At 60.1% G+C, this 24,901-nt stretch overlaps 2 protein-coding genes across 4 annotated transcripts; both read right to left on the bottom strand.

The window, feature by feature from the left end:
• Window positions 1-124: 124 nt before the first annotated feature.
• Window positions 125-11,046, bottom strand: AAAS (aladin WD repeat nucleoporin). 2 transcript variants are annotated; one of them, XM_026000406.2, is made up of 16 exons: window positions 10,779-11,046; window positions 9,648-9,775; window positions 7,773-7,828; window positions 7,386-7,477; window positions 7,148-7,194; window positions 6,819-6,917; window positions 6,362-6,505; window positions 1,997-2,117; window positions 1,677-1,801; window positions 1,470-1,530; window positions 1,290-1,380; window positions 1,057-1,150; window positions 892-959; window positions 657-738; window positions 492-576; window positions 125-374 (listed from the first exon to the last, which is right to left on the bottom strand). In XM_026000406.2, exons 1-16 carry the CDS (start codon window positions 10,899-10,901, stop codon window positions 150-152), a joined length of 1,641 nt encoding a protein of 546 aa, XP_025856191.2. In that variant the 5' UTR covers window positions 10,902-11,046; the 3' UTR covers window positions 125-149. The 2 variants fall into 2 exon arrangements, with proteins under 2 accessions (XP_025856191.2, XP_025856192.2); XM_026000407.2 differs by lacking the exon at window positions 10,779-11,046 and adding an exon at window positions 10,035-10,324.
• A 3,786-nt stretch (window positions 11,047-14,832) lies between these two features.
• SP7 (Sp7 transcription factor) lies at window positions 14,833-23,168 on the bottom strand. 2 transcript variants are annotated; one of them, XR_012002851.1, is made up of 4 exons: window positions 23,040-23,168; window positions 22,566-22,593; window positions 15,279-17,704; window positions 14,833-15,179 (listed from the first exon to the last, which is right to left on the bottom strand). XR_012002851.1 is itself a non-coding variant. In XM_026000410.2 (3 exons), exons 2-3 carry the CDS (start codon window positions 22,584-22,586, stop codon window positions 16,433-16,435), a joined length of 1,293 nt encoding a protein of 430 aa, XP_025856195.2. In that variant the 5' UTR covers window positions 22,587-22,593; window positions 23,040-23,168; the 3' UTR covers window positions 14,833-16,432. The 2 variants fall into 2 exon arrangements, 1 of the variants encoding a protein (XP_025856195.2); XM_026000410.2 differs by having other exon boundaries at window positions 14,833-17,704.
• Between the last annotated feature and the right edge of the window lie 1,733 nt (window positions 23,169-24,901).

The following is a 24,901-nucleotide window of genomic DNA, read 5'->3' as shown; positions in this document are numbered from 1 at the left end:
GAGTTAAATAACTTGCCCAAAATCACAAAAAGCAACAAAGCCATCTTAACCCAAAATCCACACTTTTTTTTCCTTCACTAGATCCCAGTCCAACTCCCTGAAAAAAAGTCTCGTAACAGTGGAAAACAATGAAGGGACTTTTATTATTATTAGAAGTGGGAGTGAGGGGAGTGGGACAGGCCAAGCGATGGCCCCGGGAGAGGGTCCCACGGGGCAGAGGTTGGGGACGTCTCCGTGAAGAGGGGCAGGTCGTGAGTAGAGCCTCCGCCCCCAGCTGGGGGCTCCTGGGTCCGGCCAAGCACTGGGCTAAAGCGGGGGAACTGGGCGTTAACAAAGTACAGAGGGATGTGGGCGATTCGGCCTGTGGACCAGCACTGCAGGGGACAAGAAAGACCCATCAGAGCCCACATGGGGGTGGGGGGAAGTGGGGGGGTGGGCAGCCTTTGTCCTCGGCTCCCCTCCCCCAGAAGCCCAGCAGCCTGTCTACTCACCACGCTGAGCAGAGCCCCCTTGTTGAAGGAAGGATGGAACGTGATGAGCTGCGCCTGGGCCCCGGGTTCCCCCTGGATGATGCCACTGGGGGAGGAGGTGAGCGGGTTGGGGGGAGGCTGGGAGGGAGCCCGCACCCGACGGCCTGCCCCCTGCGCGGCCCTTACCAAGGAAGCAGCTCAAACACAGGGCTGTTCCGAGTGCGAAAGAGGAGGATGACTGGTTTACCGTCCTGGACCCGTGGATTTCCTACGGAAAATGAGTGCGATAGCGAGGTACCCCGGGCGGGGGCGGAACCCCAGGCAGGGCAGAGAACTGCACCAGGACGCGGGCACCCTCCGCGACACACCCTCCACGAACCGGGCGAGGGCTATGGCCTGGGCAAAGCCCCTCCCAACTCACCTTTCATGAGCACGGCCAGCCGCTCCCCACTGGGGTCCCAGACCATGGAGTGCGCCTCTCCCCCGAGCCTGTGAGGCAGAGTCGGGAGGGCTCAGCATGCCCCCCACCCCGTCCTGCCCCCCCCACCCCGTCCTGCCCCTCCCTCTGCCCCAGCTCAGAGCTCACCTTTCCTCTCCGTCCGGTGTCTGCACGGTGGTCTCCGACAGGTCGGCCACGATGGTGGCTGACTTCGCGCCTCCAACGCGCCCCTGTCCTTCCCCTGCAAGAAGCGCAGCGGCTCTGGGGTACAGGAACCAGGCGTCTCCCCGGCCCCCCCCCCATAAGCCCCGACGCCTCTCAGGTCTCGGACTCGACTTCCCTTTGCCCCTCGGAGCAGCTGCTCGGGGTCCCTGACTCACCGCCGCGCTCTGGGAACGCCAGGGAGTAGATGAGCGGCTCCCCCAGCACGGTGAACAGCAGCCGGCTCCCGTCCGGGCTCCAGCAGCCAGTCTGGGGGCGGGCAGCAGAGCACGGGGTCACTGGCGTGTGGGGCGCGGGAAGGGGCGCGGGAGACCAGCTGGGGCGCCCGGCCCCCTCACCTGACACCGCCCCGAGAGGGTCGGCCACCTCTCGCAGGTCCACATCTGCGCCTCCCAGACCCTGCGCCGGAGAAGCGCGTCACGACCTCGGGCCTCTGCGGTCCAAGCCGCTGTCCCTGCCTCCGCCAGTCCCGGGCGGAGGGAGAGAACAGGGCAGGGGTTCGGCGTGCTGGGGGCTCCCCGTCCAGTCATCCCCCCCCCACTCACCGGAAGACAGCTGAAGGGGTGGTGGCCAGGACTTTGCTGCCATCCGGGGACCAGAGCAGGTTGGTGACCCCGCCTCCCCGAAACCAGGGAAGGGGCACACAGGTCTCGGTGGCGACCTCCCAGACCTGGGGCAGGGGGGCCGGGGGTGAGGGTGCAAACCCCGCGCCCCGTCCTGTCTCGGGGCCGAGGGACGCCCAGGCCAGGAGGGACGGTTTCCGCGGCCGCTCCGGGCGCAGCCTCTCCTCCCACAGGACACCCGCCCCCATGTCCCCCAGATGGAGGCTGCTCCCGCGGGGGCCACGGGGTGGGGACCGACTCACCAGGATGGCAGCATCCACGGGCGACGCGGACAGCAGCCGTCCCCCGCTGGGCGCCCAGGCCAAGCTCGTGACGGGCGCGTGCCCCGGGTGAGCGAGCACTTGGGCGCAACCAGAAGAGGGTCTGCCGAGGGGACACGGGGGACACGGGGTCAGGAACGCCCGCAACTTAGGCCGGCAGCCCCTCCAGTCTCCGTGAGGGATGTGGAGGTCGCGGAGGGGAGGACAAACCAGAGAGTAAGAGGCGCCCAGTCCCCACCACGAGGCCCACGGACGGGAGCGAGTGCATGGGGCGAGCGCCCAGTGTCGCCTGCAGACGACACCGGCCAGGGCCACCCGGGCCACCCGGAGCCACCCGACCCTGCGGCCTGCGCCTGCGCCCCCAAACACGCTCCCAGCACCGCCTCCTGGGCCGCAAACCCTGCCTCCCCGGCTGCGGTCACAGTCCCCTGCTCCTGCGGGGTTTTCTGCTTGTCCCAAGGATGCAGCGCGGGGCTCAGCCTTGTGCCTCCAGAGCCGCCGGACCGAGCTGTGACCCGAGCTGTGACCGCCCCAGAGCCAGGGACCCGGCCGGACCTACAACCCCGGGGGCTTCCCAGCCACTTCTTCAGGCCCAGAGACCGGCTCAGTGCCCGGTGGCTCCACCGCCTCTCTCCCGAACACATACCCTCAGGGGTGCCCTCCGTCTCCGTGAACGGACGTTTCAATTGTTTGTAACGTTCTACACGTCACAAAACGTTGCAAGAAATATTCCCTTTATCTATATCCTTATGAACTCATGTTACTATGTGTCCAGAATTTGGGGTAAAAAAGGCTTGCACTTTTCAAAAACTAAATATGCCAACAAATAATTTTCTGAGAAGTTTGTACCACGATACAGTTTTTTCACCTAGAAAAAAAAGTACCCCTTTCCTAGTCTTGCTAGTACTGGATATTATCAAACATTTAAAAAAAAAATATTTTATTTATTTATCCAGGAGAGACAGAGACAGAGAGGCAGAGACACAGGCAGGGGGAGAAGCAGGCCCCATGTAGGGAGCCCAACATGGGACTCGATCCCGGGTCTCCAGGACCACGCCCTGGGCCGAAGGCAGGCGCCAAACCGCTGCGCCATCCAGGGATCCCCCAAACATTTTTTTTTAATTTTTTTTTTTAGAGATTTTATCCACAAGAGACACACACAGAGAGAGAGAGAGAGAGAGGCAGAGACACAGGCAGAGGGAGAAGCAGGCTCCATGCAGGGAACCCAACGTGGGACTTGATCCCGGGTCTCCAGGATCAGGCCCTGGGCTGAAGGCGGCGCTAAACCGCTGAGCCACCCGGGCTGCCCCACATTTATTCTTTAATAAAAACTCAGCATATCACTTTGTCCAGTTCAGAAAAATAAAACCCAGCAGAATTCTGGTTTCAGTCCACTTAATTTGACACTTCTACGACGACACACTCCTGTCCCGGCAGTGTCTCTTGCGCTTACTCAGCCCTTGCTTAATGTTCCCCCACAACTCTCTCCAGGGCTCTAGTAGATTAAATACATTTCACCACTCATTCTCAGGGAGCTCAGTAACTACACATTGGAAATAGAATATTTTTTTCCAGGGATCAAATCCCACGTCGGGCTCCCTGCATGGAGCCTGCTTCTCCCTCTGCCTGCGTCTCTGCCTCTCTCTGTGTCTCTCATAATAAATGTATAAAATCTTAAACCTTTTTCCTTGTCTTGCTGCATTCACTAAAATCTCCAAAAATAACATTAATAACTGATAATGGGGGGTACCTGGCTGGTTCAGGAGGTAGAGCATGTGATCGATCTTGGGGTTGTGAGTTTGAGCCCCACACTCCGTGTACAGATTACTTAAAACCTTAAATAAAAATAACAGTGATAATGTATCTCTGTCTTGATCTTGACAGGACTGGAAGCGATACCTTTAGTATCTCGTATTTCACTGTCTGACCTGGTAGCTGATTCTGAGCACTCTTACTTTTTCTCAGTAAATACTCCTAGGTCATCTCTTTGTGTTCCTATTTTACTTTGTTTTCAACGAGAAAGTCTGCTTTTTAAGAAGGGCATTTATGGATATAAGCATTTTTCTCCTTTAATTTTCTAAAGTAATAAATCATGTTAATAGATTTCCTAATGACAAATAGTCTACTTTCTGGAAAAATCCTACTTGGTTAAGATTGTTTAAAAATATACTTCTGGGGGATCCCTGGGTGGCTCAGCGGTTTGGTGCCTGCCTTTGGCCCAGGGTGTGATCCTGGAGTCCCGGATCGAGTCCCACGTTGGGCTCCCTGCATGGAGCCTGCTTCTCCCTCCTCCTGTGTCTCTGCCCCTCTCTCTCTCTGTCTATCATAAATAAATTAAATCTTTAAAATGTGTGTGTATACACACACACACACACACACTTCTGGAGGCAGCCTGGGTGGCTCAGCAGTTTAGTGCCTGCCTTTGGCCCAGGGCGTGATCCTAGAGTCCCGGGATTGAGTCCCACGTTGAGCTCCCTGCATGGAGCCTGCTTATCCCTCTGCCTCTCTCTCTCTCTCTCTCTGGGTCTCTCATGAATAAATAAATAAAATTTTTAAAAAATAATATACAGGGATCCCTGGGTGGCGCAGCGGTTTGGGACCTGCCTTTGGCCCAGGGCGCGGTCCTAGACACCCGGGATCGAATCCCACGTCGGGCTCCCAGTGCATGGAGCCTGCTTCTCCCGCTGCCTGTGTCTCTGCCTCTCTCTCTCTCTATCATAAATAAATTTAAAAAAATAAATAAAAAATAATATACACACACTTCTGGACTCTACTTACTAGTATTTTCTTTAGGATTTATAAATCTATGCTCAAATATTGTCTTATATTAATTGTCAGGTTTGGGTTTTAGGGTTGAGCTTTATAAAAATAAATCAGGATGGATTCTGGAACAGAAAGAGGACATCAATGGAAAAACTGGTGAAATCTGAAGTCTGAGTTCAGTTAATAACGTACAAACAGCAGTTTCTTAGTTTTGACAAATGTCACAAGGTAACATAAGATGTTAACAGTAGTCGAACTGGGTGACAGGTATAGGAAACTCTGTACTATCCTTGCAGCTATCCTAAAAATCTAAAATTTTGCCAAATTTTATTAAAAGGGAAAAAATCAAGAGCCTGATTTCTAAACATTTCCAAATTTGTCTGTGGTCTAGTCTAATTCAAATAACATGGAGGGGAGCCTGACTGGCTCAGTCCATAGAGCATGTGACTGGAACCTCAGGGCCATGAAGTCGACCCCCACACGCCCTGGGCACGGAGCCTACTTTAAACAAGCAACATGGAGATTATCTTTTCTTTGAAGAGAGAACTCTCATAAAGTCATCTCAGCATGGCATTTTTTTTTTTTTTTTAGTAGTAGAGGTCATCCATTTTCTTATACAATCCATTTAGTTACAGATTTTGATAAAGAATCAAGTATTTCCTTTCAATTTTCGATTTGTAGGTCTAAACTTGTGTCTGATATTCTCTAATTCTATTTTCTTCCATATCTGCAGTTATTTTTTCTTTCCCATTCTGAAAAATTGTGCTTTTTCTCTTTTACCCCAACAAGGCTAGCCAAAAGGTTTTCTTCTTTATCCATAATTTAAAAGACTAATTGTTTTTTTTTTTTTTTTTAAGGTTTTACGTATTTATTCCTGAGAGACACAGAGAGAGGCAGAGACACAGGCAGAGGGAGAAGCAGGCTCCACGCAGGGAGCCCGACGCGGGGACTTGATCCCAGGACCCCCGGGTCACACCCTGGGCCGGAGGCAGATGCTCAACCACTGAGCCACCCAGGTGTCCCCAAAGGACCAGTTTCTGATTTTATATTTACTTAGTTCTTGTAGGGATTCTTTTTCCATTTTCCTTGATTTTGACTTATGCCTTTTTTTTTTTTAAGATTTTATTTATTTATTCATAGACACAGAGAGAGAGAGAGAGGCAGAGACCCAGGCAGAGGGAGAAGCAGGCTCCATGCAGGGAGCCCGACGTGGGACTCGATCCCGGGTCTCCAGGATCACACCCCAGGCTGCAGGCGGCGCCAAACCGCTGTGCCACCGGGGCTGCCCATTGACTTATGTCTTTATTAATTCCCTTCCCCACTGCCTTTACATCTGACAGTTCTCTGGAAAAAGCAGTCTTCCTACTCTATGATCCACATATACACAGTCCCCACAATTCCAGAAGCTCCTAGTTCTGTCCGTTTCTCTACGTTACAACATTCCCAGCAGCTCAACAATGACCTTATGCTGGCTTCTCCCACAGCCCTGGGAAGATAAAGAACTTCCAGACCTGGCCGCCCACCTCCGCTAACACGGCCACAAGCCTCAACCCTCAAGGTAAGACAGATGCTGCTGGGACTCACCGGGTAGACAAGGAGGTGGGGTCCAGGGTCCAGATGAGAATGCAGGTCTGGCAGGCCACAGCCAAGACAGAGGCACTGAGGGGCTTCCAGGCCAGAGCGGCCACGTTCCGCTGCAACCGGTGCTTCAGGGAGGGGACTATAGTGCTGTGGTGAAGGTGAAGGGCCTGGGTCAAGGCAGCGACACTACAGCTCAGGGGACAGGAGCTCCCTTGAGGTGGGAAGGCCAAGAGAAGAAGGCTGACCACCCAGGGCCCGGGGGCTTGTGAGACGGAAGGATAGGATAAAGGTTAGATCTGGAAATAGGACACCCCAAGTCAGTTGTAGAGAACCCGAGCCTGGTTCTAGAAGGGGTGCTGTGGGCCAGGCCCAGGAACCTCCAAGAAGTCCTGGAACCAAGGCTGGTGAAGGAAGACTGACTTACAGAGAGTCAGAGCCCGCCCAGCAGGTGAGCACATACCTGTTGGCGTTGTACACACGGATTGAGTCATCTAGCAGAGCCACTGCAAACTTGTTGGTGTGGGGGTGCCAGGCAAAGACCCGCAAGCAGCAGCTGGACCTGCGGCAGGAGTGAGCACGAGGAGTCTGAACCCATCCCCCAGCCCAGAGGCTCAGATTCCCTTTCTCACGAGGCCATTACTGGTTTTCACTTTTTATTTCTTTCTTCGGAAGTGAGAATGTGGGTAACAGTCAGGAAAGGGGTGGGGAGGGCTCTCTGCCTTGACTTCCTTCTCCAGGGAAGCTCCAAGGACTCCCGTCCCACACAAGCCTCAGAGCTTGCACACTTACCAGTTTGTGACTTGGGCAAATTCAGCAATCAGATCTTCACTCCTGAGCTGTAAGAACAAAGCGGATAGAGGACGCCTGGGACGAAAGCTCAGCCCCTCAACGTTCCACAGGGGAGCTGGACCCCGCCCACCCTCTACAGTCTTCCCACCCCACCCTGACCTTCAGGGGCGGGAAGTGGAAGAGGGTGGGAGTGGAGGAGAGGCAGCCACAGAGGGCCAGGGGAGGAAGCCAAACTTACGGACAGATGGGGGAACAGGGACCCATGGAGGGAGGAGGCCCATCGACAGAGTGCCAGGGCCCAGCTGGATGCCGTCTTCACCCACTCGAACACTGTGGGGGTGAGGAAGCAGCTCTGATTAAACCATTCACAGGGCTGTCACCAGCACCCTTGGATAAGGAACGAGCAGGGAAAGGGCAAACATTCCCCATACTCTGGGACACGGGCTCTGGGGTATGGGAAGTAGGCAGAGAGGAGAAAAGATGGCACCAGCATAGACAACTGGGGCAGGAAAAACACGGCTACAGGGAAAGGGCCTGGGCCAGGAGGCACTGGGATGAGTTAGGAAGAATATGAAGGGGAGATGCCAACCACAAAACTAGAAAAAGCTAGAGAGGAAGTACTCACCCTCCTCCTCCGAGTTTGCAATTTCATTCAGCACCCCAAAAAGGCCCATATCACGCCTGATGAGAGGAAACCGTGAGTCAGATTACTCTGATCCCTTCCGTCTCCCTCTACAAGTTATACTCATTCAATAACGTATTAAAAATAAGAGCGGGCAGCCCGGGTGGCTCAGCGGGTTAGCGCCACCTTCAGCCCAACGCATGATCCTGGGGTCCCAGGATCGAGTCCCACATCGGGCTCCCTGCATGGAGCCTGCTTCTCCCTCTGCCTGTGTCTCTGCCTGTGTGTGTGTCTCATGAATAAACAAAACCCTTAAAAAATTATATATATATATATATATATATATATATATATATATATATATATATATATATAGTCTTTGGGGGAGGCCTAGGTGGCTCAGGGGTTGAGCATCTGCCTTTGGCTCAGGGCATGATCCTGGGGTCCTGGGCTGAGTCCTGCATCAGATCTCTCCCCGCATGGACCCTGCTTCTCCCTCTGCCTGTGTCTCTGCCTCTCTCTCTCTGTATCTCTCATGGATAAATAAATAAAATCTTAAAAAAAAAAGAAAAAGAAAAAGAAAGATCAGTATGACTAAAAATTAGAGGAGCACAAAAACAGAGAGTAGGAGATGGGTGAAGAGGCTACTTCAGAAGTCTGGAAAAAAGACCAAAGTGCTCTGAACCCACAGGGTTGGAGAAGAGCAGATAGATTTGAGAGGTTGAAGTAGAATGAACAGAATTTGACAGCCAATTAGACATTAGTAAGAATACTATCAAGGGAAACACCTAGGTAATAATTATAGCAGTTAAACTGCACACAGTACGCCAAGGCTGGCCTAGATGCTTCGCACACATTATCTAGTCAACCACTATCACAACCCTGCAAAATAGGTTTTGCCAAGACTCGCACTTTCAGATGAGACAACAGAAGCATGAAAAGGTTAATATCATCAATGTGATCTCAGTAGGAAGGAGCAGCATCAGGATTCAACCTGCCTGTTGGCTCCAGAGCCTACACTCAAGCCACTCACTCCTGAATGAGTGGTAAGGCCATCCCTTGGGAGGAAAAACACAAGGTAGAAGCAGGTTTGAAATGGAAAATGAAGGGACGCCTGGGGGGCTCAGCGGTTGAGCATCTGCCTTCAGCTCAGGGCTTGACCCCAGAGTCCCAGGATTGAGGCCCACGTCCGGCTCCCTGCAGGGAGCCTGCTTCTCCCTCTGCCTGTGTCTCTCATGAATAAACAAATAAAATCTTAAAAAAAAAAAAATTACAAATGAATATCCCCTTTGAAGCCACCTACTGGCTTTGTAGGAATTTATCCTACACGTGTCAGTGATAATAACTAATCCTGGAAGGGATTAATAGGTACGTGCCAGGCACTGTTCTCTAAGTGCTTTATATCTATTAACTCATTTCGTCATCACTACAACCTTGTAAAATGGGTCCCATTTTACAGATGAGGAAAGTGAGGGACCAAGTTAATCAAGTACCTCACCCAAAATCACACAGCTAAAGAGTGACATGGCCACAAACTGAATCCAGGCGGTAGGGGTCCACTCCTAAACGCGCTAACTGAATGACCTAAGTATGTGATCGTGCGCTGCAACGTTATACCTAACCTTGCTGAGCTTCAGGTTAAGGTTCGGAAGAAGGGGCAGGGAGCAGGCTCGCTTATGCCAGAAAGCAAAGCACGTCCCTGGAGAGGAGATGAACTACTGTCCACAGGTTCCCCAGGGAGGACTACTAATTTGTTACAGTGAATGACATCGGACATAGACCGAGAGAGGGCGTGGCAGCCGGAGGCAGAGGGGTGGTGACCCCATCTTCTCCAGGATCTGCAGACCAGGGTCCAGGAGACCCTTTGCCACATCTCACCATACGTTGATGCATCTCTTCCACACTTGCTCGCGGTGATGGATGAAGGCCGTTCTTGTGCCGTGGTCCAGCCTCCCAGGGGCCTTCAGGGGATCCTTGGTCAGGTTCAGCACAGGAAGATTGATCCACTATAGGCCAGGAGTGCGAGGGGGGGACAACGAGTCAGTCTCCTCCTGCGATCGCTGCAGAACTCCCGGCCACCCCCAAACCGCGGCTGGGCTACGAGTAAGAGGCCTGTTTCCCATCCCCACAAACCCAGCCCTTGTGGGAAAGGGAAGCGGAGCTTAGCTCTCTCATCTGCAAAACCAGCCCATTTCACGGAGTTGCTGTGATCATCGGCCCTTAGGGCATCGGCGAAGCACACCGGACTCAGACTCTCTTACACACCAAACGCTCAATAAACAGCAGTTTCTCTCCCTCTTCCTTCGCGGGATCGCCGTGGGAAAAAACGCTCCGGGTTGTGCCTCCCCAGCTCTCCCAGATAGTCCCCAACTGCTCAGCAGTTCCCCTGAAGCCCCCCCATCCTCTCGTTCCCTCTAGGCCCGCCCCACAACCGCTCAACCTCCCTCACCCTGCAACCCCGGCCCTACACTGCATCCCAGCCCCTGGGGTCTCAGGCCTCGGCCGGGCAGCTCCCCGTCCGCCAGGCTGAGCCCTGCGACCCCGGGCCATACCCCGGGACCCGCCCCCGCGGGCCCCTCTCTCCTCGCTCCGGCCCCGCCCCCTCCGGTCCCCCCGCCCCCGCCCCCGCGGGCCCCTCCCTCCTCGCTCCGGCCCCGCCCCGGCCCCGCCCCCTCCGGTCCCCCCGCCCCCGCCCCCGCGGGCCCCCTCCCTCTTCGCTCCGGCCCCGACCCCTCCGGTACCCCCGCTCCACCCCCTCCCCGCCCGGCCCTGCCCCCTCGGGTCCCCGCCCCATCCCCCGCGGGCCCCCTCCCTTCTCGCTCCGCCCCCGCCCAGCCCCGCCCCCTCCCGCGGGCCCCGCCCCTCCTCCTCCTCGCCCCGCCCCTCTCCGCCCGGCCCCGCCCCTCCCCGCTCCGCCCCCTCCCGCGGGCCCCGCCCCCTCCTCGCCCCGCCCCCCTCCTCGCCCCGCCCCCCTCCCGCGCGGACCCCCTCCCTCCTCGCCCCGGCCACCTGGCCCCGGAAGTCGGGAGGCGGACTCTCATAGCTACTGCCTGTCGCCAACTCGTTATTGTGCTCGTAGAGGGTGACTTGACCCCTGGGCGGCGGCGGCGGGAACAGCCCCAGGGAGCACATCCTGCCGGTCCCGAGGACGCCCGCAGCCGGTGAGCTCCCGGATCCCGCCTCCCTAAGTCCTAGTTCCCGGGCTCGATTCGGATCCCTACGGGTAGCCGCCTGGGACAAACGGCGCTGCCAAACTCGCCGGAAGTGAGCGGAAGCGGAACGCGGGCCGCGTGCGCGTGCGCAGTCCCGGACGGCCCCTCACCCAGGGCGCCCTCGCGCGCCGCCTGGCGGCCGGAGGGAGCGCGGCGGGGCGGGGCTCGCGCTGGGGAAGGGCGGGAGCGGCGGTGTCGGGGTCCTCGGTGAGCCTGCCTCCCCCCCAGATCCGAAAGCCGCAGCACAGCTCCCCACTCCGCCTCCGCGTTCGGAAAGCCGCAAACAAGCCACGTTCAGGGAGGCGTCTGATTAAACCCTCGCAGGACTGTGCATCGTCCGGAGGAAATGACCGAGCGAGCCCCCGGGAGGAGTGACGTCACGGGAGACCCTGGAGGGACAGGGACGCGCCTCCAAAGCCTCGGGCCCGGGGTTAACGGGAAGGGCGAGTGAGCTGCAAAAGTGACATTCCCTGAGTGTTACCGCAGAGTGCGTGTATGAGCCTTACAGCCAGCCCGAGGTACTGTTCTAGCACCTCGAGGAGGGAGAGGCGCAGGGACTTTGTACCTAAAAATACCAAAGCCAGGCGCTCCGGTGTAGGAATAAAAGTGAGATTGGGTGCTTGGCTGGCTGAGTCGTTGGAGCCTCGACTCGATCTCAGAGTGCTGAGTTCTGGCCCCATGTTGTGTGCAGACTTCACGTAAAAAATAAATCTTAAAAAAAAAGAAAAAGAGGGGCACCTGGGTGACTCGGTGGTTTAGCTCCTGCCTTGGGCCCAGGGCGTGACCCTGGAGACCCGGGATCGAGTCCCACGTCGGGCTCTCTGCATGGAGCCTGCTTCTCCTTCTGCCTGTGTCTCTGCCTCTCTCTCTCTCTGTGTCTCTCATGGATAAATAAATAAAATATTTTTTAAAAAAGAAGAAGAAAAAGAAAAAGAGGGGTACCTGGGTGACTCCGTAAAGAGTCGGCCTTCGCTGGGGTCATGATCGGAGGATCCTACCATCGGGTCCCACCTGGAACTCCCCCATCCGCTGGGAGCCTGTTCCTCCCTCTGCCTTCGCCCTTCTCCCCAACCCCGGTCTGGGACTAGAGTATACTCTCTCCTCTCTCCGTCTCAAATGAGTAAATCTTGAGGAAGAAGAGGGAAATTGATTCCAAAAGCTGGAAGTCGAATGCAGGATGAGGGCTCCTCTTCTCACAGGCGTGTGACTTTAGGGAAGTCTCTGAATTCCTCGAGCCTCAGCCTCCTCACTTTTGCAGAGTCCTGCTTATTTCCCCTGGTTGTCTCCCACACGAGATAATGGAGATGAAGCCATTCAATACGTTGTAAGTACCAACCACTTGATTGGGCACAACTCTGCCGTGAACCTGGTGACCTGCTGTGAACCTGGTGCGCTGGGTGGTCGCCAGACCGCGCCTCCCAGGGCACAGTCGGGGTTCACAGGTCCTTGGGGGCCGACCCCACCATGACCCCAGGAGAGAGAGTCACCTTGGGCTTTGGTTTGTTCATTTACTTATTATTATTTATTTATTTATTCATGAGAGACACACAGACAGAGGCAGAGACACAGGCAGAGGGAGAAGCAGGCCCGATGCAGGGAGCCTGATGCTGGACACAATCCCGGACCTCCAGGATCAGGCCCTGGGCTGAAGGCAGGCCCTAAACCGCTGAGCCACCTGGGCTGCCCTGGTTTGTTCATTTAAACAAGGGTAAATGAGCAATTCCAAGGACCATGCTCTGGGGACACAGAAATGTATAAGGCATAGTCCCCACTCCCAAGAGTTGCCAGTCTAGTTGGAGAACCTAGGGTGCATCCTGAGTTTAGCATTCTTGGGCTGGGTGTGCTCCTCCTTCCTGCATGAAAAGTTGCTCCCAGGAGAATTATTCCGGGGTCAGAAAACAAGAAAGCTCCGGAAAGCTGCTCTGAAAATGCCCTTAACACGGAGCAAGCCACGGGCTCCTGCAGTCTGGTACTTCCCAAATGTCCCTGAGCACAGGCCCACCGGGGGATCTTGCTAAAGTGCAGGTTCTGGGGTGGAGCTCTTCAGCTGTGTTTCCACGAGCCCCCCCCCCCCCCCCCCACAGGATAACTGCACGGACCAAATTTCGAGGAGCCCCGGTTTAATTTTCTAGGTTAGTTCACTGTCTCCTGGAAAGTCACAGAAAGCTTAAGGAGCATCGAGTATAAACAGGGTAGTTGGGAGTAACTTGCTGAGAAGTTGGGGGGAAGGGGGAGCGCTAATGCGGGCTTTGGAGGAAGGGAGGGAGTCCCCGACTCCGACAGTGAGTGGGGGCCCCGGAGAACCCTCCACGCAGCTTCGGTTTGTGCTCAGTGGTGCCACCATCCAACCCCAGATACCTCCCCCCAAAAATCACTGCGGACAGGGCCGCAGCTTGCACCTCCCTTCGGTGAGGCCTGACTTTTACCGGCAGGTTGTGTGGTGGTTGCCGGGCCCGGCGGGGCGGAGGCCGGGGCCGCGCCTCCAGGGCGCCGTCGGGGGTCGCAGGTCCTGGGGGCGACCCCGCGCCTGGCGCCCTGCGCGCGGCCTCCAGGGGGCGCGGCGGCCCCGGACAGCGGCACCCACGCCCGGGACTCGCGGCCGGCGGCGGGGCGGGGCGGGGCGGGGCGGGCCGCCGGGACAGGCGGGGGCGCCGCCGGAGCCCGGGTGCCCGGAGCTCGCCCGGCGCGGAGCGGCCAAGCGGGCGCACGGCCCGGCGGCCCTGTTTGTGCTGGCGGCGCGCCGCCGCTATTTGGGGCGGTTTTTATCTCCCAGAACCCAGCAAACCCCAAGCGGAGTCCGGGGAAGATGAAAGCGGCCGAGGGGAGGGCAGGGAGGGGGGAGGGAGGCAGGGAGGGGGCCGCGGGGCCGCGGCGGGCGGGGGCTGGCACCGGACAGGCGGGGCCCGGGGTCCCGGGGAGCCGGCCCGGCGGCGGGGGGGGGGGCGGGGGGGAGGGGCGCCCTCTGCACCTTGGAAGCGGGGCCCGAGGGCAGGGGATCCGCACCCGACGGGGGGGGCAGCCCGGGACCCGGACCCCGACCCGCCCTCCTGGAAGCGCCTTCGAGGCGGGGCCCGAGGGCAGGGGGTCCGCACCCGGCGGGGGGGGGGCAGCCCGAGACCCCGACCCCGACCCCGACCCCGACCCCGACCCGCCCTCCTGGAAGCGCCTTCGAAGCGGGCCCGAGCGCAGGGGGTCCGGGGGGGGGAGCATCCCGAGACCCCGACCCCGACCCGCCCTCCTGGAAGCGCCTTCGAGGCGGGGCCCGAGGGCAGGGGGTCCGCACCCGGCGGGGGGGGGGCAGCCCGAGACCCCGACCCCGACCCCGACCCCGGCCCCGACCCGCCCTCCTGGAAGCGCCTTCGAGGAAGCGCAGGGGCCCGGGGGGGAGGGGGGGAGCATCCCGAGCCCGCCCGCAGCGCCCCCGACCGGCCGGGGACGGAGCCCCGCGGGGGAGCCCGGGGCCGGGCCGCACAAAGCCCTATTGTGGCCCGGGGCCGCCGCCACAGAGTGGCTTTTGTTCGCCCTCCGGTCGGCGGCGGGCACGGCTGATTGCAGCCCGGGGCGGGGCGGCTGCGTGCCAGGCGGGGGCCGCCCTGGGGACCCCTGGGGCCGCGCCGCCGTCGACCCGCCCGGGCCCGGCCGGGGCGAGCGGGGGGGGGGGGGGGGGGGGGGGGGAGCCCTCGGTCCCCCCGCCCCCCCCCGGCTGTCCCCCGGCCCCCCTCCCCCCACCCCGCCCGCCGTGGGCACCGTGGGGTGCCCGTGGGGTGCCCGTGGGAGTCTCCAGGTGCCGAGGAGGGCTCCCGTGGCTCACTCTTCTTCCCTCCTCCTCCTCCATTCTCACCAGGACAAAATTTAAAATCGAACTTTTTATTAAATAATAATAATAATAATAAAAAAAAAAGACTCCATGAGGGCACGATCCTTTCCCTTCCACAATATTACCCTCTCCCCAAGCCCCAGCGGCTTTTACCCTTTAACTTGGGGCCTTGAGGGAGCAGGAGATAGAAAAGGAGGATCCAAAGTCACAGGAAAGGCATTCAAAGGCACGAAGCGGCTTTAAAAGTCACCAGAGGTGGAGTCGGGAGCGTTGGGAATCCCAGGTTGGGGGGGGCCCCTGGATGCAACCCCAAATCAGCTTGGGGACCTCTGTCCTCCTGGCTGTATAAATTCTTCTTTCTCATGGCTTCTAGGCACCAGCCTAGCAGTGCCTCGGACAGAATGGGCACTCAATAAATACTTGATTTATTTGAATCTGATCCCAGAGAAAGCCTTCCCGCCTATTCTTGAGGAGACGCACCTCCAAACCAGTGTGCTCCTCCTGTGAGGTGGGCTTCCCCGACGAGCGCGTCTAGGATGGCAGCTGCAAGCTCTCCATAACCATGGCAACGGGGGATTAGCCTGATGGGGTCATGGTGTCAGGGGAGGGGCAGTGGAAAGAACCTGCTCTGGGGTCAAGGGAGCTGGGGTACATTCCAGTCCTCCCCTCCATAGGACTCGAGGTTTCACAGCTTCTGGCTGGGGCTGGGAACATTAGGGATCCCTAATTGAGAGACACCCCATCAACTCTTTAACAGAGATCTAGCTAACCAACCCTATTAGCAGAGATTCTATTAAAAGAGAAACCCCATTAACTGAGACCCTGATGATAGGAATTCTATTGACAAGATCTCCACTAACGCTTTTTCTATACAGAGATACACTTAGCTACAGTTTCCATAGCAGAAACGGGACCTCCTTCCCTCCCCAGCTCACTCTACCTGACCTGTCATCATAACTTAGATAAATAGAATTATTATTATTAGTATTCATTTCTCTGGGAACATAGGGGTTAAATATACAGGCCCGGGGGCAGCCTCCCTGACCCTGGGGTCACCCCATCTTTGGGATCAGATCCCCACTGGTCTGCCCCCCTCTTGGCACCCTGCTCCCTGCCAGGTCGCTAACCCCAATCCCCCTAACTCTGGCCCCTAATGAAGAGGCCACCAGGGGGCAATAAATTATCATCATCATCATCATCATCATTATGTTTGTAAAAACAAAAACAAACAAACAAAACGCTCTGGAGCATGGAAAGCAAGTGGGATAAGAAGCTGGGACGACTGGAAGCTAAGCAATCGCGGTAAACAAGCTTGGGAAGCAGAAAGGGGCTTGCCAGGGAGTTGGTGGGATGGAGAGAGCAAGTGTGGGGAGCCCAGATGGAAGGGAAATGAGGCGGTGCGATAGGAGCAGAGGGAGTGTTGGGGGGGGCTGGGAAGCCGGAGGACAGAAGTCGGCACAAGGTGAGGGCCTGGGAGCAGGGTCTGCAGCACGGGCTCTGGCGCGCTGGGGGGTCCCCAGGCCGGCGGGCGGGGGCAGCTGGCAAGAGCCCCAAGGGCGGCGTGCTGGGGCCCAGGGGGTGAGGGCAAGCGGCGTCCACGGAGCCGGCGGGGGCGGGAGGCCGGGAGGGGCCGCTCAGATCTCCAGCAGGCTGCTCTGCTCGGGGCTGCCTTCGGGGGCTTTCTCTGGGGGCGCCGGGGAGGCGGGGGGCCGGGGCGTCTGACTGGCCTCCTCCTCCGCGGCGCCGCGCGCCTCCCCCAGGTCCTTGGGGCCGCCGGCAGGGGGCCCGGGGCCCGGCTCGCCGTGGGTGCGCTGGTGCTTGCTCAGGTGGTCGCTGCGGGTGAAGCGCTTGGAGCACAGCAGGCAGGTGAACTTCTTCTCCCGCGTGTGCGTGCGCACGTGGCGCTCCAGCTCGTCCGAGCGCGTGAAGCGCTTGCCGCAGAAGAGCCAGTTGCACACGAAGGGCCGCTCGCCCGTGTGCCAGCGCAGGTGCGCCTTCAGGTGCGAGGCCTTGCCGTACACCTTGCCGCAGCCCGGGATGTGGCAGCTGTGGATGGGCTTCTTGCGCAGCCCCGCCGCCGCCGCGCCCAGGCGCTCGAGCTCCTGGCAGTTGGGGCAGTCGCAGGAGGAGCGGCCCGCCCCGCCGCCGCCGAAGCCGCCGCCCCCCGCGCCGGCCCCCCGGGGGGCTTTGGCCGCACCGCCCCCCTCCAGCGGCCCGCTATTGCTCACCGCCTTGGGCTTATAGACGTCTTGGGGCAAGACGTGCTGGGGCCCCGGCTGCAGGAGGTGGGGAGCTGGGTAGGGGGCCGGGTTAAGGGGGGCAAAGTCGGACGGGTAGGTGGGCAGCTGGGGGTTCAGCGGAGGCTGAGCGGGGCCCGCGGGCAGTGTCCCTTGCAGCCCATCACCCTGGCCCTGCCCACCACCTAGCCAGTTGCCCCCGGGGTGCATGTCCCACCAGGGAGCAGGAGCGTTGCCAGGGCCCGGCGAGATGCCAGCGTGGATGCCTGCCTTGTACCAGGAGCCGTAGGGATGTGCCATGTCCAGGGAGGTGTAGACACTGGGCAGGCAGTCAGGAGAGCTGTGGCCCTTGGGCACTAGTAGCCCGGGGTCCTGGGTGCCCGTGGGTCCAGGGAATGAGTGAGAAAAAGGAGGGTACTCATTGGCATAGCCCGAGGTGGGGGCAGGAGGACTGCCTGCAGGTGAGAGGAGCCCATTGGTGCTTGAAAAGGGGGCTGGGTAGGCGTCCCCCATGGTTTTGGGGGCTGAAAGGTCACTGCCCACGGAGTATGGCTTCTTTGCGCCTGCTTTGCCCAGTGTCGTTGAGTCCCGCAGGGGGCTGGTGCCGCCAAATTTGCTGCACGCTGCCGTCAGCATGGCCAGGGGGCTGGAGCCATAGTGAGCTTCCTCCTGTGGGCAGAGGGAAGCGCTGCTTAGGGGGGTGCGGAGAGGCGGGAAGGGAGGCAGACTCTGCAGAGGGAGAGCAGAGCCAAGGGCCCAAGAAGAGTGGAAGAGGATGGGAGGGAGGGGTGGAGGGGCCGGTGAGCAGTGGGCCCCAGGGCAGAGCTCCAAAGAGTCATGGGAGGGGAGCAAGGTCTGGAGGCAGCCTAGCAACTGGAGGAAGGAGGCAGGAGGCTGGAGGCTGGAGGGTGGAGGCGGAGGCAAGGAGGCTGGAGGTAGAGGCTGGAAGCAGAGGTAGAGGCTGGAAGCAGAGGCAGAGGCTGGAGGCAGGAAGCAGAGGCAGGAGGCCACTGTGGAGTTGCTGGGAGGTGCTGGGCCTCAGAGGAACAGGAGCCGCTTCTTGGCTATTCAGCCGCAGGGACGGACACAGCACCGAGGTGAGGTGAGAATTAGGGGTCCTACCCCTGGAACTGGGTTCAGAGCCGGGGCCGTGGTCAGAGACTTGGGGAGAAAAGCTGAGACTCAAAGAGGAACATGGGAAGAAAGCGAAGTATTAGGGGGCAGCTGCCCCCCCAGAGTTTCTCAGCTTTACCCCCGAGCCCACTTCCTGTCCCGCTCCAGCTCCTGACCGAGGCAGCGAGTGGCCGGGTCTCCCTGAGGCCGCAGCCTATGTCCCTGGTAAGGAATCTCTTGGCAGGGACTGGAGGGCTGGGGAGCAAGAGGAAGCGACGCGGAGACACTGGGACATTGAGAGGGAACAGGGCCGCCGCCAAACCAGGACTGTGGCTGAGGCAAGAATGTCTTTCAAGCGGGCAGTGGGCACCTCCTGCTCTGTGGAGCCGACTGGTCCCCCTTTGGGAAGGCTGGAGGGGCCCGACGTCCTCACAGCCCCTGGGCCGGGAACTGGGGTGGCCCAGATCCTGGCTCAGGGCCGCCCACAGCCCCCCAGGTCCAGCGGCCCCTAACGCGCGGCCCGTGTGGCTGGTCCCTCTCCAGGCGCGTAGATGTGGGGCGCGGGGCTCTTTCAGAAACACGAAATGCCCCTCCTGCCCATCATGCTGCTCCTGCCAGACCAGGCCACCCTGAGATTCCCCTCCCCCGGGAGCTCGGGGCACCCCCGCCGTCAGCCCCAGGACAGGCCAGCAGGAGGTACCCTCCGGAATCCCGGGTACAGGCAGCCATTATCGAGGATCCCACCCAAAAGGATGCCGCCCCCCCCCCCCCAGCAGCTGAGCCCGCACAGTTCCCTGACGGGATCCTCAAAAGCTGATGTACCTGGTGCCTTCCCGGCAAAGCTGGGACAGAACCCGAGCACCAGGCCTACAGGTCAGTCTGGGGCTTCTGGGCCAGGCCGTGGCGAGGGTGTGTGCGCTCAGCACTCCCGCACTGCTCCCCAGGGCAAACCTGCCGCTGCCCTGTGCAACCACGTCTTTCTGCAGTCCTGTCCCCTCGACCCACGGACCCCCAAATTCGAGCCTCCAAAGCCTTCCTGAAATCTGGCTATGGGAAAAGCCCTGTGTCCTCCCCAGTTTCCCAGGAGCCTCTGATCTCACAAGCAGAGGGTAAGCTGAGGCAGGGTAGCTGATGGGGCAGGAGTCAAACTCTAGCAGAAAAGTAAAAACAGGGGCGCCTGGGGGGCTCAGCGGTTGAGCATCTGCCTTTGGCTCAGGTTGTGACCCCGGGGTCCCGGGATCGAGTCCCACGTCAGGCTCCCCACCTGGAGCCTGCTTCTCCCTCCGCCTGTGTCTCTGCCTCTCTCTGTGTCTGTCATGAATAAATAAATAAAATCTTTAAAAGAAAAGAAAAGAAAGGTTAGAAACAGAGTGCAAAGGGGAGAGGCAGAGACCCAGAGCCCGGAGGAGCAAAGGACCCTGCAAAGGCACAGACGGAAAAAAGCCACGGGGGGTGGGGAGTGGGGGGGGACGGGACAGAGAGGAAAACTGGCATGAGGGGCAGACATGGGCAGGGGCCCAAAAGAGCAGAAAGGTGAAAAGACAAAGGGCAGAGAGAGAGAGGAGAGCAGACAAAGAGGTGATGGAGAGAGCCTGGGCCAGGAAGGCGGAGGAAAACAGAGGGAAAGAGGAGGAAGAAAACAGAAAGGGGGGGGAGGAGGAGGAGGACGGCTCTCCTACCTAAGAGAAAACCACCATGATGCTGGGCCCCAGAAAACCCCCAGACCAGGCCACTCCTCCCTCCCTCTCCCCCTGACCGCTTCTCCCCCCGGCCCAGCCCGGCTCCATTGGTTTCCCTGCGGTCGGTTTATTTTTAAAAACGCCGACGCCGTCCCCCCCGCCCGGCCCTCACACTGTGGCCACAGGGGCCTCAGCCAAGCCCAGGGACCCCACCCAGCTGGGAGAGGGAAGGAGGGTGAAAGAAGGCAAGCGGCCCCAGGCCGACAGGAGACCCCAGCCCTGGAGCCGAGGCCCCGGGGCCCCTGAGGGCAGGGAAGCGGGGCAAGGCGCCAGGCCCGCTCAGACGGTTCTGGAGGCCAAGAACTGGGCACCTGGCTAGGTCCACCACAGCCTCAGGTCCCTTCTCGGCTGCTCGGGCGACCCGCGAGCGACCCACATCTGCGCCCCCAGGCCTGGCCACATGCTCTGGAGCTGACTGCCCAGGAGCCCAGGAGCCCAGGAGGCCGCCTTCCAGCTGTTTCCCTCCTACCTCCACCCCACCTTCTGCTAACACAATAAAAGGGCTTAAGGCACTGACAAGGACTCTCCAGAGAAAGAGCAAGGGGCCGTCCCAGCTCTCCCCACACGTGCCGGGAAGGGGGCCCCTCTTCCCAGGGCCTCGGGGTGCCCAGCGGACCTCCTGCTGAGCTCACAGCCACCTGAGGGCCCGCTGGCCTTCCCCGTGGGCACCTGAGTTCCAGGGTCCAGCGCCAGCTCTCCGCCGCCAGCCTCCGCCCGCGGCCCGTCCTCCCACCTCCAGCTGCCATCCCCACCCGGCCCTCACCACTGCTCCCTCCTGCCTCCCGCCCTGCAGCTCAGGCGCCCAGGTGAGCCTCTCGTCAGGCAGCAGCTGCGTCCCTCTTGGGACGCCAGAGGGCCCTCCCCCCCATTCGGGCAGAGGGCTCCCTGGGTGGGCAAGGGGGACGGATGAGGGCCTAAGTGCCCCCACAGCAGGAGCACCAGGCGGAGGGGCTGGATGCCCTCGTGCGGGGGCATCTCCAGCTCCCGGGCAGTGAGGGACACCAACACCCAGACTCCAGGGCGCGCTCCCCTTGCCAAGTGCCACCCCAGTCCTGCGCCCCTCCTGCAGGCCCCTGGGCCGGCCCCTCCCCCGGGCCCCAGTGCCACGCTGGCAGCCCTGGCCCGGCGCCCACGCCCACTGACACTGCCCCTGTCCCGGAGGCCCCAGGACGTCCAGGCACCTCGTCCCGAGGCTTCCTCCAGACCAACCGCAGCGTGTCAGTGCGAGCTCGGCGTGGGGCCTGGCGAGGGGACGAGGGGATGTCAGGCGAGCAGCCCGCCCTCGGTGCGCAGGTACAGCACACCTGGGGGCCCGACTGACGGAGCCGTGACCAGGGCCGCCGCGTCCATGCCCCCGGCTTGCCTGCCTCTCCCTGACGCTCCACGCAGCCTGACCCGCTGCCGCTCGCCGCTGGACCACTGATGCTCAGGGGCCGCTGCACATACGCACCTGCGCTCCCACAAAGGCTGCCCCACGTGCAGGCCGTGTGTTCCTGCTAATGCTTGGGCCCAGGCCAGTGAACGCGGGGTCAGCGGTCCCGCGCCACCTCGCACCCCACCCCCCCCACAGGCCCAAGGAGTGGGCTTCCCGTCTGGCCCGTCACCCCTGGGGCTGAGCTCGGGCACCGGGAGCAGAGATGGGGGCTTCCGAGGGGCCAGGGAATCTGGAACGTTCAAGGCTACTGAAGGTGCTTGACCTGAAGGGAGGGCTTTCTGGCTCCAAATTCCTGTGGAAGGACCCAGACGGGGCAGGACAGAGATGACAGAGAAACAGAGTCAGCGACCCAGAAGCAGGGAGAGAGAACTCAGGCCGTGCTGAGTGGCCGCGAGGGCCTGCGAGTCCTTCCTTTCCAACTGCGCACCTGGAGTCCCCCGGAACCCCTGACCCCGAACCTGACCTCCGTGGCACCCTGGTTCCCTCCAACCCCAGTGCCAAAGGCTGGGGTCCCAGCCTGTAGGGGAAGTGGCCCAGTCCGCCCTGGAGCCTCCCACTCCCAAAATAGAGCTGAGTTTGTCTTTGGCTGAAAGCTAAATATTTGTGAGCCGGGCAGGCGGCCTCAGACCCTGGCCCTCCTCCTGGGTTCCCCGTCAGGCCCGGGCCGGTTCCTCTGGCCAGCCCCCCCACATGCACAGCACTGCCCGCTCCCTTCTCTCGGGGCTCACCTGATCCCTCACACGCTGGGCCAGAGGCCCAGCCCCTGACCACCTACAGGGTAGACCGGCTGCCGCTCAGGCTCGGCCAGGAGCTCCCCAGAGACAGACCCGGGGCCCCCAAGGCACTGTCCCCATTTGCTGCCTGGTGCCCGCCCCCCAGCCTCTCCTTCGCTGTCCCCACTCTTGGCTGAGCTGCCCCCACCCCTCCTCTTCCTCCTTTCTCCATCCCCGTCCACTCCTCAGGGTTGGCCTGCAGGCGGGGACCTCGGAGGTGGAGGTGCGTGCCTTCTCCTGACCTGACCCCTCTCATCTTCCTCTGACTGCTCTCTGACCCCGGCCCCCTCTGTCCCGCCCTCCCTCCTGCCCCCTGCTCCCTGCAGAGCCCTGTCCTCTCCTCATCAGAGGGACCCTGGAAGTGACAGGCACCACAGCCACTGTCTGTGTGAGTTGGGAGGTGGGGGCGGGCAGGGGTTAGGGCCAGTAGGACTGTCGCTGGTGTCCTGGGGGGAGGAGGGGACAGTTACCTCAAGCAGGGAGGACGCCATCCTGAGGCTGGGGACCGGGTCCCAAGGAGCCAGGCAGATGGAGAGAGCCAGCCGAGCCGGGGAGAGGGAGAGGGAGAGGGAGGGAGAATGGGAGAATGGGAGAGAAGAGATCTAAAGTTAGAAGGGACTGGGGGGTGGGGGTGGGGGGGCTGTGCTCTGTCTGTAGGGATCCACCCTCTAATTACAGCTTTCCCAGCGGAGAAGGCTCCGGATCCAATGAGCAGGGCGAGAGAGGGAGGCAGAGGGTCCAAATTTCCTGCTCCATTTGCTGAGCTCCCCAAAGAAGGGATCTGGGCGGGAGAGGAGAAGCCGGGCTGGGGAAGGGGTGGAAGCAGGAGGAGGTAGGGCGGGGGGCACGTTGTCAGGGGTCCCGGCGGGCTGCTGGCGGGGAGGGCCGGCGGCCCAGGTGTCCCACACCCCGCCCCCAGCGGCCCCGGCTCCCGGGTCAGGTACCTGGGGGCGCCGGGGCCGGGCGTCCTGGGGCTGTCCTCCCCGCAGCTCTGGCGGGGGGCGTGCGGGCGAGGGGTGGCCTGCGGGCCCGCGCCGGGGGGCCGGGCTCCCCTCCCGGGCCAGCCCCGCTCCCGTGCCACTCGGGCCGCGATCCGGGGTCCTCCTCTGCTCCAGAGTCCCCGCTGCCGCTGCTGCTGCCTCTGCTGCCGCGCGCCTACTGCTGCTGAGGCCGCGCCGCCCAGGGAAGGAGCAGGAGGGAAAAGGAACAAACCCCAAACCACTAATTAGACATCCAGGGGGGGGATGGGGGATCGGGGACGACACTCGCACAGAGAGCCTGGAACACACTGACACACACACTCACGGACAGCCCCGGGATGATCCGTGCACACGTCCGCGCACACAGTGCTGCCCACACGGCCACGGCCGCGGTCCTGACCGAGCACAGCCACACTCGCACACAAGTGAGCACAGTGACACGCCAGAGGTGGACACACCACACACACACACACACACACACACACACACACACACACCCCGGGCTGACCACAGAGATGCTTGCGTCCCCAGTCACCCTAGATCGGGAGGACGGGGCGTGTGTGTGTGTGTGTGTGTGTGTGTGTGTGTGTGTGTGTGTACATGTGAGGCCGGAGGGAGGCCTTGCTCTGGGTGGAGGCTTCAGTTCCCTAAACTTTTAGGGTCACTGAGGTAGGTTAGTTAGTGAGCCAGGCCTGGAGGAGGGGTGCAGAGTGGAAGAGGCCTTGGCCTTGGCACAGGCTCAAGGGTTCCCCAATCTTCCCCCTGCCTCAGTTTCACTCCTAGAAAGGAGCACCCAGGCCTCCCTCACTCTATGGGGCAGACACTGGATCTTCAGATTCTGAGAAAATTGGAGGTGGGCAGGAGTGAGGGTGGAGGTGGAAGGTCACCGGGTCAACTCATCCATGCCCGTGCCAACCGCCTAGCCCCTTTGGATTAACTCCCAAGAAGATAAGCCCTGGTCTCCATTATTCCTCGCCAGTTACCATCCCCAGGCTCCCCTTGGCCACACGTCAAATCTCCATCCTTTGCTGGATGGTTCTTCCTCTGAGTGGTCATGCTTTCCTGGGAGGGAGCTCCCGGTTCCTTCTCTCACCGCCACGCAGCAGTGCTCTCTTGCAGCAGGCAGAATTGAAGCTAGAGCTGCAGCAGGACTTCCCAACGGTGACTTCTCATCAAAGTGGGGAAGATAAGAAGGAAGGTGGCATCTCTCCCACGGAGGGGCCCTGCCAGCTGCTGTTGCTTTGCGGCTTATTCCCCAGCATAGCCCTCAACCCCTCGGAGACCTGTCCTCCACTCGCCTCACTTCCCAGCACAGTTCCCTTACTTTCTCTCCTCGAGTGCCCACTTCCCTGCCTCTCTTGCTCTCCCCGATGAAGACCTGGAGGTCCAGGGAGTGCTAAGCACAGTTTAACCAGCAGGCAGGATCAAAGTTCAGGACTAGGCATTTGGATTCCAGCCCCATGATGTGAATCCCCCCAAGGAACCATGTGGGCCCAGTATTTGGGGAAAGGCTTAGAGAACCAGGGTAAATGACAAATGGAAAGGAAAGGAAAGACGGACAGAAGGAAGGAAGGAAGGAAGGAAGGAAGGAAGGAAGGAAGGAAGAGAAAGAAAGAAAAAAAAACAGAAAGACCCAGAGACACAGAGAACAAATAGAACAACCCCAGAGAATCAGAAGAGACGCTGTGGGACATAAAAGAGAAAGAGACAAGAGGGCGACACTAGACCAGGTGCTTGGCTTTAAAAAAAAAAAAAAAAAAAAAAAACCACGGGGGTGGGGTGGGGAGGAAAAGGAAAAGAAACAGGCCGGGAGGAGCAAAGATAGA

This window comes from Vulpes vulpes, chromosome 8, assembly GCF_048418805.1.
Source record: "Vulpes vulpes isolate BD-2025 chromosome 8, VulVul3, whole genome shotgun sequence".
Taxonomy (NCBI): Eukaryota; Metazoa; Chordata; class Mammalia; order Carnivora; family Canidae; genus Vulpes; species Vulpes vulpes.
This window is presented reverse-complemented; position numbering and strand designations above follow the sequence as displayed.

Coding starts and splice junctions, on each gene's coding strand:
- AAAS (XM_026000406.2), bottom strand. CDS start 10,901: ATGTGCTCCCTGGGGCTGTTCCCGCCGCCGCCGCCCAGGGGTCAAGTC. Junction 7,478..7,772: donor TGCAAACTCGGAGGAGGAGG/GTGAGTACTTCC, acceptor TCACCCCCACAG/TGTTCGAGTGGGTGAAGACG. Junction 1,151..1,289: donor GGCGTTCCCAGAGCGCGGCG/GTGAGTCAGGGA, acceptor CGCTTCTTGCAG/GGGAAGGACAGGGGCGCGTT.
- SP7 (XM_026000410.2), bottom strand. CDS start 22,586: ATGGCGTCCTCCCTGCTTGAG. Junction 17,705..22,565: donor TGGCGTCCTCCCTGCTTGAG/GTAACTGTCCCC, acceptor CTCTGCCCACAG/GAGGAAGCTCACTATGGCTC.